We start from the raw sequence: 13,406 nt of genomic DNA, 5'->3' as shown, positions 1-13,406 counted from the left end.
GCAAGTCACTTAACCTCCTTGTGCTCCGTCTTTCGGGTGAGACGTAGTTGTAAGTAACTCTGCAGCTGATGCATAGTTCACACACCCGACTCTCTGTAAGTCGCCTTGGATAAAGGCGTCTGCTAAATAAACAAATAATAATATAATATCTCAAAACTAGATAATGTGATCACCGGGAGCTAGTCACTGTATCAGCGCCCCAATGAAAAGATCTTCATACATTTTACACCAATTTGTACCCAAGATTATCCACCCATCTCCTGGTCACACATAGAGGGCAGTGAGGCCAGCTAGTGGACTGAAGCAGCTTGCTGTCAAGCCATGGTGATGGGGAATGACAATGCAAGCATGATAGGGTTTTCAGATATGTCTGGGACTTGGAAAAACACAATAGAAATAACACATAGAGGGGTTGTAAATCAGGCTGCTGTTACAGTATGAGTTCTGAGAAACAGGCGTTGGAAATCAACAGTGACAATCAGTTACACTGTTAATAAGGGGAACTGTTCAGCATTTATATCGTAGGAATCAAATATTTCCCACCACGTCTTATGGTTATGCTATCGCCACTTTTATATAAGATCTAGCAAGTTATGATTTTTTTTTTTTTTTAATCAAAACAGCAGGAAATTAGTCACCATTGAAAAAGTTCTAACCAAGGCTTTTAAAGTAATCAGTAATGTATCTACTGGAACTGCAGAGCCCCTTCTAAACTCAATGTGCCCTCTGCCGGACAATTAAAAAATGACAACTAAAAAGCGGGTGCGGTTTGCAGTTGTGCACTACAGCTGTGTAACCGTGGCGTAGTAACCAGAAAGGATTCGAAGACGAGCACGTCAACACAGCAGACTTGTTACTGTACTGTTTTAAACATCTCATTTGCTATGTGTTGTGGTACTATCTGCATGCAACTGTACTAGCATTGCAGTTGGCATTGTCAGTGTCTTAGCTGTATGTTTCGCTACTATTTTAAATAATTTGGAGAATTCTGAACCTACCACACTACCCAGGTAAGCCTAGAAAACTGCAGAAACACGCTTAAACGTGTGTGTGGGCGTTCAGTAGTTTTACACGAGAATGTCACGATATAAAAACGTAATTTGTTGTTGATAATTACTGCAGTTGCCCAGGAAAAAGGGTCCGCGTGCTTATGGTCGAGTCTAGTTACTTCCCATATGAGGAAAGACCTTTTTCATTCTCTACCTCCAGTTTAACCTTGAGTTGATCCTTCCTAGAAATGAATTGGGGTTGCAAAAAATATATCGAATTGTTTCACAGTACCACTGCGCACTAGCCGTGACCATGCAGTTTTTTCCAGCGCTGTTTTAAGTCAATATAACCTTTCTGCACATTATTGAAGTCGTTATATATGCCCAGTTTCTGAAGTGAACAACCACACTGGTCAGGTGGTTATAACCAGAGCAGTCAGGAAAATAGCCTCAGTCTAAAAAGTGAACTATAGTGTTTTTATTTTTTAATATTAGAAATACCAAACACAAACTATTCACAATATATACATTCCAAAAGTTTTGTGAAAGGGTAGACAAGAGGAATTCATCATTATGATTTTCCATTATTATTATTATTATTATTATTATTATTATTATTATTATTATTATTATTATTATTATTATTATTATTATTTTCTTAGCAGGTGCCCTTATCTAGGGCGACTTACAATTGTTACAAAATATCACAGTACACAGTATCACAATACAATTACACATTTAAAGAAAATATTTGACAACTATGAAACATTTCAATAGGAATACAAATAAAAACTGTGTTGTTTATATATTTTTAAAGTAATTTAGCTTTTTGACCTCGTTCCAGAATGGCAGCAGATATAGAAACCCTGCAGGAGAACTACAGACAGAAAAACAAGACTTGTTTCATTCTAGGGGCGTCCGGCGAAACTGGCAAACTGCTATTCAAAGAGATAGTAAACAGCCAGATCTTCTCAAAGATCGCTCTTATTGGCCGCAGACTGGCGTTTGAAAATGAAGCTCATGAAAATGTGGTAAGCCAAGGTTACGCACAGGAAAAACATTTAGCAAGATCCAAGACACTTTAGCATGTTCAGAACTGCGTGACACCCACATCACAGCTTTATTATGGGTTATATTTATATACAGTATTAAGCAATTAAAGGTATTTCTTTAAAGATAGCCAAGTTACACATTGCAGTAACAGGTTGTGATTTGTGCAGCTGTGACAATGGAACCAAACACTGATAGCAGTATAACTGCAGTGTAGATTACAGATTGCAGCTGAAATCCCTTTTTTGCAGCTAGGATTTAGATGAAAATGAGGTGCATTAGAATGCTCAACCCCGTTGCACGCTTTTTGAATTAGGGTCCATAAAAGTATTTTACAAACTGCTGAGAATCCACACGTAATAGGAAGCATTGCTAAAAATGAGTTATATGTTTTTTTTTGTGTATATAAAATGTAATAAGTTTTTTTGATACAAAACTTGACCCATTTTTTTTTTTTTTGCCTCAGCGCTGTTGTTTCTGAGTGCTGAGTCTTCAATAGTAGGTTATACATTCTTTTGAGAAAAAAAGATGTAGTGTCAAGTGTGGAATGCTCTGTGATCAGGCTTTGTGAATTTTGAGAGGCAGATTGTTGCTGGTGCATTTAAAACTCCTGAAAACAGTTTTCGCAAACACACTCATTACCTTAGGGGATTCTTGCAACACAACACGGTCATTGTGGCATTCAGACACTTTGAAAGCTAATGAAATTCCTAAACTTGGAAGATCTGAAATTTCTTTAGGCTTCAGAGTCCACTTGTTCCTTATAAAACAATATTTAGGTTGATCTGGGGCAGAGTGTGTGTCACCTTGTTGAATGGAACCCATTGAGGGAGGATGATGGGTCTAGCTTGGGGCTGGGGGGGTGGCAGCGTGGGTGCTTGTATATTTGAGAGAGGTGGAAAGGGCCCGCCAGCGTCCTATGCTTGGGTTAGTATTGATGTGGTTCAACTGCATAATAGAATGGAAAGTGAGCTGCAGCATTTATGTCGGTTCACATTTCATCAATTGGCCACAGTGAATTAGAGTCGACAGTACAGAGGGCTAATCCAGAACTAAAGCCAAAATAATTAGGGCCTCGTTTTAATCCACTCAATCATTATACAGGCCTTGAATAACATTAAGATGAGGCAATGCTTTCTATCGAAGGCCAACGTTCACAATTTTAAATGCACCAATGAAGCTCCGTATAGAACTTTCTCAGGTCTTGACTGGTGGGCTGAGGATTTATATTATGCATAGAACTTGAAAAAGGACTCTATCTATCTCTCTCTATCTATCTATCATATATATACCATAGTAAAACTTGAAGAAGGTTCAATTGAGACTGACCTCTTCTGTAAACCTACTGACATGCACCAGTATTTACACATGTCCTCTGCACATCCGATACACACTAAAAGGGCAATCCCAAAGGGTCTAGGAATAAGAATACGAAGAATATGCTCAAAAGAAAGTGACTATGTAAAACAAAGAAATGTATTAAAAACAAATCTTAAAAAAAAGAGGATACAAAGAAAGAATTATAGAGACAGAGTTAAGAAAAGTGGATAAACTAAAAAGAGATGATCTACTAGATTATAAAAATAGAGATAAAAAGGTCAAAAGAGTCCCATTAATAATGACTTACTCTCTAAACATTTGCCCAATATTTCTAAGATAGTTTGGAAACACTTGCGGATTCTACATAATTCAGAAAAATTAAAAAAAGTATTTCTTAAGGCCCCAGTTGTAGCATTCAAAAGAGAAGCTAATTTAGGTGATATTTTAGTTCACAGTAAACATAAAAGAATAATTGACAAAATAGGTTCTACTAACATATGCACTAGTAGATGTAAAGTGTGTAAACACATAGACAAACGTAAAAATATAATTAAACATAAGAACACCACATATCCACTAAAAACTAATACCTACTGTAAAAATAGCAGTGTTGTTTATGGAATAGCCTGTGAAAAATGTGATGAAATCAAATATGTTGGAGAGACTGGAACTACTTTATATAAAAGAATTCAGAACCACCTTTCGTTAATTAGAAATAAAAAAATGAATGAACCAATAGTACAGCACTTCACCAGTCAGGGACATGACATAAATGATGTAAAGTTTGTAGTATTAGAACAGCTCAAATTAGACAATGCGACATATAGAAGAATAAAAGAAAGTAAATGGATAAATAGACTGAACACGATTATGCCAGCGGGACTCAACAGAAAAGAATGAACTAATTAACTTCAATAAATATATAACATTTAAATAAATAAACAAAATTCATTCAAAAGTTGAGCATGCTGATGCGCTGGGGAGGCCAAATCTAGACTGATCCTCAGAGCCAGCATTGCATGATATAATAAAAATATAAGTTTATATAAAGTAGTGTTAATTAGAATTAATACAGATTCAAAGATAGAAGTAAAAATGATGTCACAATATATAGAACACCATTACATCATGTAAGAATAAATCATGAATTTGAATGTAAACAATAACAAGTAGTTGTCATGCCGTCAAAAACCTATAAATACCTCCAATGTTTGGATTCAAACACAGGCTCCCTTGAGAAAGATATGTACAACATATCGAAACGTTGGGCAGCTGGCTCTTTGAGCTAAATATATATATATATATATATATATATATATATATATATATAAGAAAAAAGAAAAGGATATTTCAGGTACTTAAAAAGGTAGAATAATTGATTACAAATCAATTATCAGGACGTTTCAGACTACAAGTCCTTCATCGGCTGAATACAAAAAAACAGTGCTTTAAGAAGTTGATAAAGCACTGTTTTTTTGTATTCAGCCGATGAAGTACTTGTAGTCCGAAACGTCCTGATAATTGATTTGTAATCAATTATTCTACCTTTTTAAGTACCTGAAATATCCTCCTATTTTTTTCTTTTTTCTTATTGATCATTTTGGTACACAGCAGTTTTCCTTTTTCTCACTTTATATATATATATACTCTCTCTCTATGTATATATATATATATATATATATATATATATATATATATATATATATATATACGAGATATAAAGATGGTTTTAAAACACAACTCGAGTGTCAGTTTTACTGTATTGAGTAATGTTATGTTTGTAGGCTAACATTTATGCAATGGCAGTTTTATTATTTATTTTTGTCCTCATTTTGCATACATGCTATTTTCCTTTTATTTGTTATTAATAACAATTTTATCTGTGTTTTCTGTATATAATTATCTGCCAGAAATAGTTCCGATTGTAATTGCACTTTCTTTCCCCTGTGCAACAGCAAGGCTTCATACGTGTGGATCACGATTATGTTTTAAATTCAACCAAGCTTGCAAAAGCTGGAGGATGCTCGCATTTCAACTTGGAGTCGTCTAAAGGAGCAGATATAACAAGCAGCTTTCTATATTTAAAAGTAAAGGCATGCAAAGTGGAAATGTGCTGTCATTTCACATGTATTAAAATGAATGGTTCTTTAATTGTGCAGGACACCATTGCCATTGGCCTTTATTACAGTCATTGCCCTCTGCTACAGTGGGTAGGATGTTAAGAAATATTTAAAGATATAAATCTCCAGTAGTTTTAAATGTAAATCTAGTAATTGTTGCACTACACCGCTATAACTGAATAAAAAAGTTAATGAGCATTCATTAACTTAGTCAGTAACACTGAGAGTTTCTGAATTTTGTTTGCACACTCTTATAGGTGTCCGTAGTCACATTTTTTGTAATTGCTCTTATTTGAAATCGTTCTTACCCATTTATCATGCTTACTATGTGCTCTTAATGGAATTTACACTTCTAAGCAAATATTTTTACTTGAAGTTTAACTGCTCTTGGTTGAATTCGCTCTTAAAGGTAATTATTGAATGTATTCTTTATTTTGCTCTTAACTGAATTTGATTTTTGACTGTACTTTAACTGCTCTTATCTGTAAGGTAATATTGTGTAATGTGACAATGAAAACAACAATATACATACAATCACATTTATTAAAGTGCGTGAGGTTGATAACATCTTTGCTCATGACGAGTCAGCAAAGTTTTGAAAGACTTTGCTGGTCTCACAAGCGCCACACGGTGGCAGAAAAGAAGTACTACAGAGACTCCTCAGGATTTCTGAGTGGCCCGGAAGCAAATCGCGGCGTTCATGGCTCACACTGATCCAAAATGGCGAAATACACATGTACACACGTGAAATTAATTTATTGTAAAATTAACGATTCAAACAGTAAACGATTTGTTCTAAAACAATAATGTGATATAAAATATGTGAGTTAGTTTGGTTTATAAAACAAAGATGAAGTTATCCACGGCATCTCTGGGTTGGTTGTATGTTGTTATCCAGCATTATTCTGTTATTTATTTCTTTTTTCTGCGGCATTTTAAGTTTTGTAAAATAAGTATCTTAATTTACAATGAAGATACTTTCAATTTCAGTAGCCAGGCTTGCTTGTGACGTAGTCGCAGTATCGTGCGACGCATGATTTATATGTTAATTGATGTGTCTGAGAATGCCAGTGACAGAAATAAAACGAACAGTCCAGTGGTTAAAAAAACGGGATTGTAACCAGGAGGTCTCCGGTTCAAATCCCAGCTCACTCACTGACTCATTGTGTGACCCTGAGCAAGTCACTTAACCTCCTTGTGCTCCGTCTTTCGGGTGAGACGTAGTTGTAAGTGACTCTGCAGCTGATGCATAGTTCACACACCCTAGTCTCTGTAAGTCGCCTTGGATAAAGGCGTCTGCTAAATAAAATAATAATAATAGTAATAATGAACATCATTTTAAGATGTTGCAGCTGTTTAACTCTTTTTTTTTTTTTTTTTTACATCCTGTCAAATGCAGTGCTGAGACTCTGTTGTCAATGTCAAGCCCAGTTCCTTGGGAGAGTGACGAATAAATGAGACCATCTTCACACGATGACCTGCTACTTCAGTTTGGTATGTGATGCATTCATTATCTGATAACTGACGTCCTAGCACTAATTATGGAGTTCTGGAGCACAATTATTTGGAATCACAAAGACTTGATTAAATGCTTTTCCTAAAGTTTATTTTGTGTTATATTTCATGAAGATGCCTGTGATGCAACATCCTAGCTTCATTGAACTAGAGTTGTCTGAAAGCGCTTTGGTATCCATCATGCACACAAAGCTGCCGCAGAGATGCACTTTGATACCTGTATAGTTTATGGGAGTCACAGTCACAGGAAGTCCAGGCTTGTCATCAGTCAGGTAATGGAAGCCCAGTACAGGCGGCTCTGCTACAGAGGGTACAGAATGAGCAAGACAAAATGCAGAAGGCTGAGAGAGCTCTTGCCAGAGCTTTGGATGATCTGCACAAAATAAAGTCAATGGTTCAGTAGGTTTTACTGTACAACATTTTCTTAGATACTGATTTTTTGAAAACATATATAATCCGACATGTTTTTTTTTTATTTGCATGAGCATACAGCACCTTATTTATTATGCATGAAGCGTATAACAAAAGTGACGGCAATCCATCAAAAAACACGATTTCAATATTTTAAAATTGTTGGGGTGGTTTCACAGACCCCAAAATAACACTGATCTTGGACTACCTTAGGTAACATTAGGTAACATTTAAGATTATGCTTTTTCAATGCAGGCATAGTTCATCAGAAATTAATAATAGTACAGGTGAAGTTAAAAAGCTAAAGCTAGAGCCCTCAACATGATTTTCATCAGTTTAGCTATTTTAGCAGCAGGCTGTGTGCCTCAGTAGTTTGTACAGTTTATGTGTTTTGTTTAAGCTGCTGGTATGAGGTACCGTCTTTGTCATCACTGCCAGCAGAGGGAGCCTGAGGTTGTGCGTGATCGGAAACGAGTTGGGAAAATTCCACTGCAGCAGAGTTGTTCCTCTTCATGGTCCAGTTATTTTGCCTCAAGGGTGTGTTTTGAAATTGATTACAGACAATTTGCCCAGAATGTGGTGATGAACGCAGATGTGTGGACGGGTGCTTCAGCTGGCAGTGCTGTAGCAGGGCTGCGAGCCAAGGAGGACGATGTTAACTTCAGCTTGTACGAGCACTGTGGAATCCATGAGGAGATGCTGAAGGTGGGACTGTCTGCAAAGTGCTGTAATAACATTTTTTTGTGGGGATTGTCATTTTTACTTGGGTTCCAAAAGGAAGACCCTGTATTTTGACACTTTACCAAAATGCCCATCTGTGTTTCCAGGTCTTTATCTTTATGACTTTGGAATTAATCATGTCTTCTTGTGCCCCATGCTGCATGAAAACAGTTGCAAGCGAGGTGCATTATTACAGCCGAATGCGCAGCAGCCGAAAGTGAAACGTCAGTGTTTTACAGGCTCGCATAAAGCAATATCCCGTGACGCTGTGCTGTATGCGAGAAATGCTGCATTTTTAACCCTTGTCTTCCAAGGACTTTTGCTTTCTCTATTTCAAAGTACCAAACGTGCTTCAGTTTTATTTTACATGATTTGTGAAAATTAACAGGCTAATTTTTTCACTTTGTTTTACAAAAAAAAGTATATATATATATATATATATATATATATATATATATATATCCTCTTTTTACTAGGTTGAATAATGCACCATTACCCCAACAGTGGTTATAATTAAAGCCCAAATATAATTTCAGGCCATCAACACCACAGTGTAAAAGTAGTCTTTGTAATAGCGTATTATACTGTCTTAGCATCATGAAAAAAAATCCTTATCAGAATTTCTTACATGCTTCAGTGTAGAAATGTTGCTGACAGTCACAAATAGAATCACATGAGCAAAGTGGAGATTTATTTTTAATTTAAATATGTTTATTTATTTTTTTATTTTAATTCCCTTTTTTAATTTTGTGTATGTGCTATGTTTGCCTGTTTTTTTGAAAAAAAGTTAATAATAACTAGTCTGCAATTAAATTTTAAAACGAGAGCCAACCATTGATTTTAAAAATAATGTAACTCTTACCAGCTTTTAGTAATGTTATAAACGATTGCAGAAAGTACACTTCACTGTCAGGAATAAAAGGTGTGTTTCCTTTCCCCTTTTAAAAAGAAAAATACAAAAAAATACAAAATACAAAAAAAAAAATAAGGCATGTTGCAAAGTGAAAATGAATCTGCACACTTGCAATGCAGTGGATTAAGTTGAGGCAAGCCGCTGAGATTGGTGATGCTGTAAGTCAGAACTTTCCAGCCCAGAGCTCTGCAGAGTGATACTGAACTGGGCTGTTGGGGACAGTTCTGATAATGCAGCTGCTGAGTGACCCCCGGGGAACAGTATTTAAAAAGGACTGTCGGCACTCCAAACGCTGAAGATGGGTCAGGGCTGTTTTGTAGGATCAATTACAGACCTCTTCAAAAGCATAGCTTAGATATACTGGTATCTAAACCATATCTAAAATCAAAATGAGTGGTTATAAAACCCATAACCATAGAAATGGAGTAAATGCAGATTATAAACTGGAAAATTACATTTCACATAGATTGTACATTTCCGTTTTTTTGTTGTTGTTGTTGTCAATAGCCTGATAACTGCTCTCATTTGACCAGGTTTCTTACGATTATCACAGTTTGTTTTATTACACCTGTTTATCTCTGAAAAATCCCTGTGAATCACAATTGCGTTAAAATAAAATGTATGCCTTGGTGAGGTATTGACGCAAGGTTTCTTTCCCCCTACAAAGAAAGAGAACGTATAGTGGAAAATACATTAACTCATAGATGACATTTCATTATACTTCTGTAGTTCAATTGAGCAGCAATTCAAATCTCTTTTTTGAGATGGTGCTAATTAGTTGGATGTTACAGTGTACAAGTACAAAACCAGCAAGCTGTTTTTAATGACTTAACCAGACCCGTTATTTAGACCTGTCACACTGTTCGGTTTAGCTGAATCGACACCCTTTTGTTTCATGTTCCTTTCTTAAAAGTGCTGAATTGCAGTAAATGTGTGCTTGCAGTTTCACTGGTACCAGTTAAAACATTGCCTGAGGCTAGAAACAGTGTGTATGAATGCTTTTCATTATGCAGCAGTTGCCCAGTGAAAAAGGAAAAGGTTAATAATGTACGACAGTGCAACTGTTTCGGTTTAAATGAAATGACTGCAGCTTCCCCAGTTAACGTGTCGGATGGTTCGGGTTTTAATTTATCCGTTCAGTTTTGAGCTGCTCAGTCATAGGAATGTTTAACCTGGAGCTGCAAACACATGTAACAGAGGAACAAGCAATAGAAGTGAACATTATCTGCTAATCCTCTAATTGCGAGCTGTGTAAAATAATGGAAAAAAAACCTTGACCCAATGATTCACAGCTTGATTTTGATTTGGAACAGTGATATCCTACACATAAGATACTGTTTGTTTTTAGATTGATCCACCAAATTTGGTTGGATGTCAAAAAATAAAACTTAATTGCTTTTGAACATGTATAGTATTGATCATCAGCTTTCTCGTCTTACAGCAGGTCCAGGTTTTTTACTGTTCCTTATGTTGGAGGGGTTGATTCAAAGTAATTTGAAATGTACTGTCCTACAACATTTATTTTAAATAAAAAGAGCAAACCAAGGACATTTAAATACAATAAAGAAGTTTTCTGTTATGATACTGTAAGTAGTCCAGGATATTACAACAAATGTTTTCATTAAAATAATAATAATAATAATAATAATAATAATAATAATAATAATAATTTTGTACCTTTGTTTGCTTATATACATCATTTGATCTTAATTTGATGATATTATTCTATTGTAGCTCAGTGCTGGAGCAATGATAAAATGTGTGTTCTTAAAGGCAGTTCGTTTTTTTCCATTACAATTTCCAGGACAAAGTTTGAACGGAGAGCTACAGGGATTTCATGTACCTCAATCCAATGTCTTCAGTGCCAAGGCAACTCGGCCAGTCTGAACTTCACAGAGGCTTTGCAGCATTACTATACAGTGAGAGTCCTCCTGGGTCTCTGGGAGCCGAGGATCATTGACAGACAGCATTTGATTTAATATACCTTGGCTTTATTACACTTTTTTTTTTAGTTTTTATTTAGTCGGTGGAGACTGCGGAGCACTGATAACAGAAGTCCGGATCAGTTTTGTCATTGCACTTGGTAGCATCCTGCGTCATGGTCATCAGTTATGTAGCGACATTGCCTAGTTAACCCTTTTATGAATGTTGAACATGTTGGAAGAAACATCTTCTGAGTTACCTTTGCATTGACTGTGTTGCTACTGCTTTTGGTGAGAAGATTAGAAACAACACAATTATTATTATTATTATTATTATTATTATTATTATTAGGATGATGGCGAAAAATGTAGGTGCTTTTAATGACCAGCAAGGAATGGTAAGGATTGTTCCAGAGTGTTCTACTGTGGAGCAGTGTGCAGTGTTAGCGTATCAGCACCCGGGCTCACACACATGCCCAATGCCTTTCCCCAGTTGACGTAATTTAGGCGTCACAGTTGCTGAGCCATATTAGCGTAATTCATTGTTTTTGTACATTGAAACAATCTGAAGAACACTACTGGAATTTGTGTTGAGAACATGTAACTGCAGAGAGAAATAAAACAACGCAATACAAATGTTGTATTTTGATGCTGGCACTCTATCTTTGTGGTGAATAATTTGGATAGGTGTTCAATTACTTTTTTTTTTTTTTTCTATCCTCTATGTATTTTTTCTCTGCATGCGTTTGCTTTCTCCTACATGTTTCCAGTTTATACACGTGCTTAGATGAACTGTTAATACAAATACAATGCTGAATCTGGTCATGTTCCAGACCAAGTGCCGGACAGAATGTATTGCATAGATTTGCATTATTCTTTGCATGTCAGCAGGTAAAAACTATTTTAATTTTGTGCTTCTTCATTATCAGAGGGAGAAGTTCTTACAATAATTTACAATAGAATCTTTTTTTTTTTTAAGTGGCTGGTTTTAACTATCCTAGCCACAAGCTGAGGAAAGGTTGGCAAAATAATCTGAAATCCGTCTGTTTATTTTTCTCTTGATAGAAATAGATGGATTGCTATTGTCTCCAATACTTTTTTTGGGGGGGGGGGGGGGGACTTTAAAATGAAACATTAGTTGCCGTGATTCAGAAGGATCAATTTTTAAGCCAGCTTCTTTGCAGATAAGAAAAAGGTGACCTAAAATGGAATACATTGATTTTTAAATTGTATGTGAATCATAGAGGCAGTGAAAAATGAAAGACAAATGAAACAAATGAAAGACTTTTTAAGTCATTATTCATAGTAGTTTTGGAATGATAATGAATTGTTGTGATATTAATAATTTTATTAATATTGATGTCAGTACCTTTGTGCATATTAGTGTGCATTGGTAAATTCTGCTTTAAGGGTTTGTAACTATTATGTTGCCTATAATTGTGTGTTTATTTGAAACCCTGAATTCAAATATTCAAGATTGTGCATTAAAATACCTTACTGATTGATTTGACTGGCCTGCAGGTAGTTCTGGATGTGGGCTGTGGAGCAGGAATTCTCTCAATGTTTGCTGCCAAAGCTGGGGCCAAAAAGGTCATTGGAGTTGACCAGTCTTGAGATCATCTATCAAGCCATGGACATCATAAGGTACATGCGTTGGACTATGGTCCTGATAATAAAAGCAATGTATATTGCCCATTGACAGTTGCCAGCCGCGAATGTAGAGCCAGTATACGAGATGTATGCATTGAAATAAAGTGTAGGGACATACAGAGATTAACCATGCATTAGGACTCCAGTAGCATTTTCTCAAGATGATGCAGTGAAACCAGAGTAAACCTTGAGTCTGCCTCAAGCCTTCAGGGCTGATCTGAAAATAGTGACAAGAATGATTAGGTATGCAGCAGTGTGGAGTAGTGGTTAGGGCTCTGGACTCTTGACCAGAGGGTTGTGGGTTCAATCCCCAGTGGGGGACACTGCTGTTGTACCCTTGAGCAAGGTACTTTACCTAGATTGCTCCAGTAAAAACCCAACTGTATAAATGGGTAATTGTATGTAAAAATAATGTGATATCTGTATAATGTGAAACAATGTATAATGTGATATCTTGTAACAATTGTAAGTCGCCCTTGATAAGGGCGTCTGCTAAGAAATAAATAATAATAATATGATAACAGAATGAATCTTGCATGCAATCCTCATGCACCAAAACAAAAAAACAAAAAGACATGTTTTATTAAGGAAGACATGTCCCATCTGATGTCTTTCCCCAGGCCCACTTGCTGTGCCGTAAAAGGTGTGTTAAATTGTGGTGTCGGCTATATTGAAGCAGTACGCTAGTCACATTACACTGTTGGTACAGAATTCAGTAACGCCTTTTGAGTCTACATGTATTACGGAATGTGATTACTCCAAATGTGAGGATTGCTGTCATTGTCAAAGCACTTTC

General features: G+C 36.0%; 2 protein-coding genes across 5 annotated transcripts in view; both read left to right on the top strand.

The window, feature by feature from the left end:
• The first annotated feature begins 1,834 nt into the window (after window positions 1-1,834).
• LOC117434538 (oxidoreductase HTATIP2-like) lies at window positions 1,835-5,746 on the top strand. The gene is made up of 3 exons (XM_059002789.1): window positions 1,835-2,053; window positions 5,315-5,469; window positions 5,737-5,746. Exons 1-3 carry the CDS (start codon window positions 1,835-1,837, stop codon window positions 5,744-5,746), a joined length of 384 nt encoding a protein of 127 aa, XP_058858772.1.
• Window positions 5,747-6,177: 431 nt separating this feature from the next.
• LOC131701980 (protein arginine N-methyltransferase 3-like) overlaps window positions 6,178-13,406 on the top strand; it is a 36,155-nt gene continuing 28,926 nt past the window's right edge. For 2 of the 4 annotated variants that reach the window (XR_009309216.1, XR_009309214.1), the window contains exons 1-4: window positions 6,178-6,354; window positions 6,879-6,973; window positions 7,966-8,110; window positions 12,482-12,604. Coding sequence is in view for 1 of the 4 variants with exons in the window: in XM_059003201.1 (XP_058859184.1) it covers window positions 12,492-12,604 (113 nt within the window). In the remaining 3 variants the exon portion in view is untranslated. Of the gene's footprint in view, window positions 6,355-6,878; window positions 6,974-7,965; window positions 8,111-12,117; window positions 12,605-13,406 lie in introns of those variants that run through there. The other 2 variants (XR_009309215.1, XM_059003201.1) reach the window with 2 other exon arrangements.

The sequence above is a fragment of the Acipenser ruthenus genome, chromosome 28 (assembly GCF_902713425.1).
Source record: "Acipenser ruthenus chromosome 28, fAciRut3.2 maternal haplotype, whole genome shotgun sequence".
Lineage (NCBI taxonomy): Eukaryota > Metazoa > Chordata > Actinopteri > Acipenseriformes > Acipenseridae > Acipenser > Acipenser ruthenus.
Note: the sequence above shows the minus strand (reverse complement) of the source record. Positions and strands in the feature narration are given on the sequence as shown.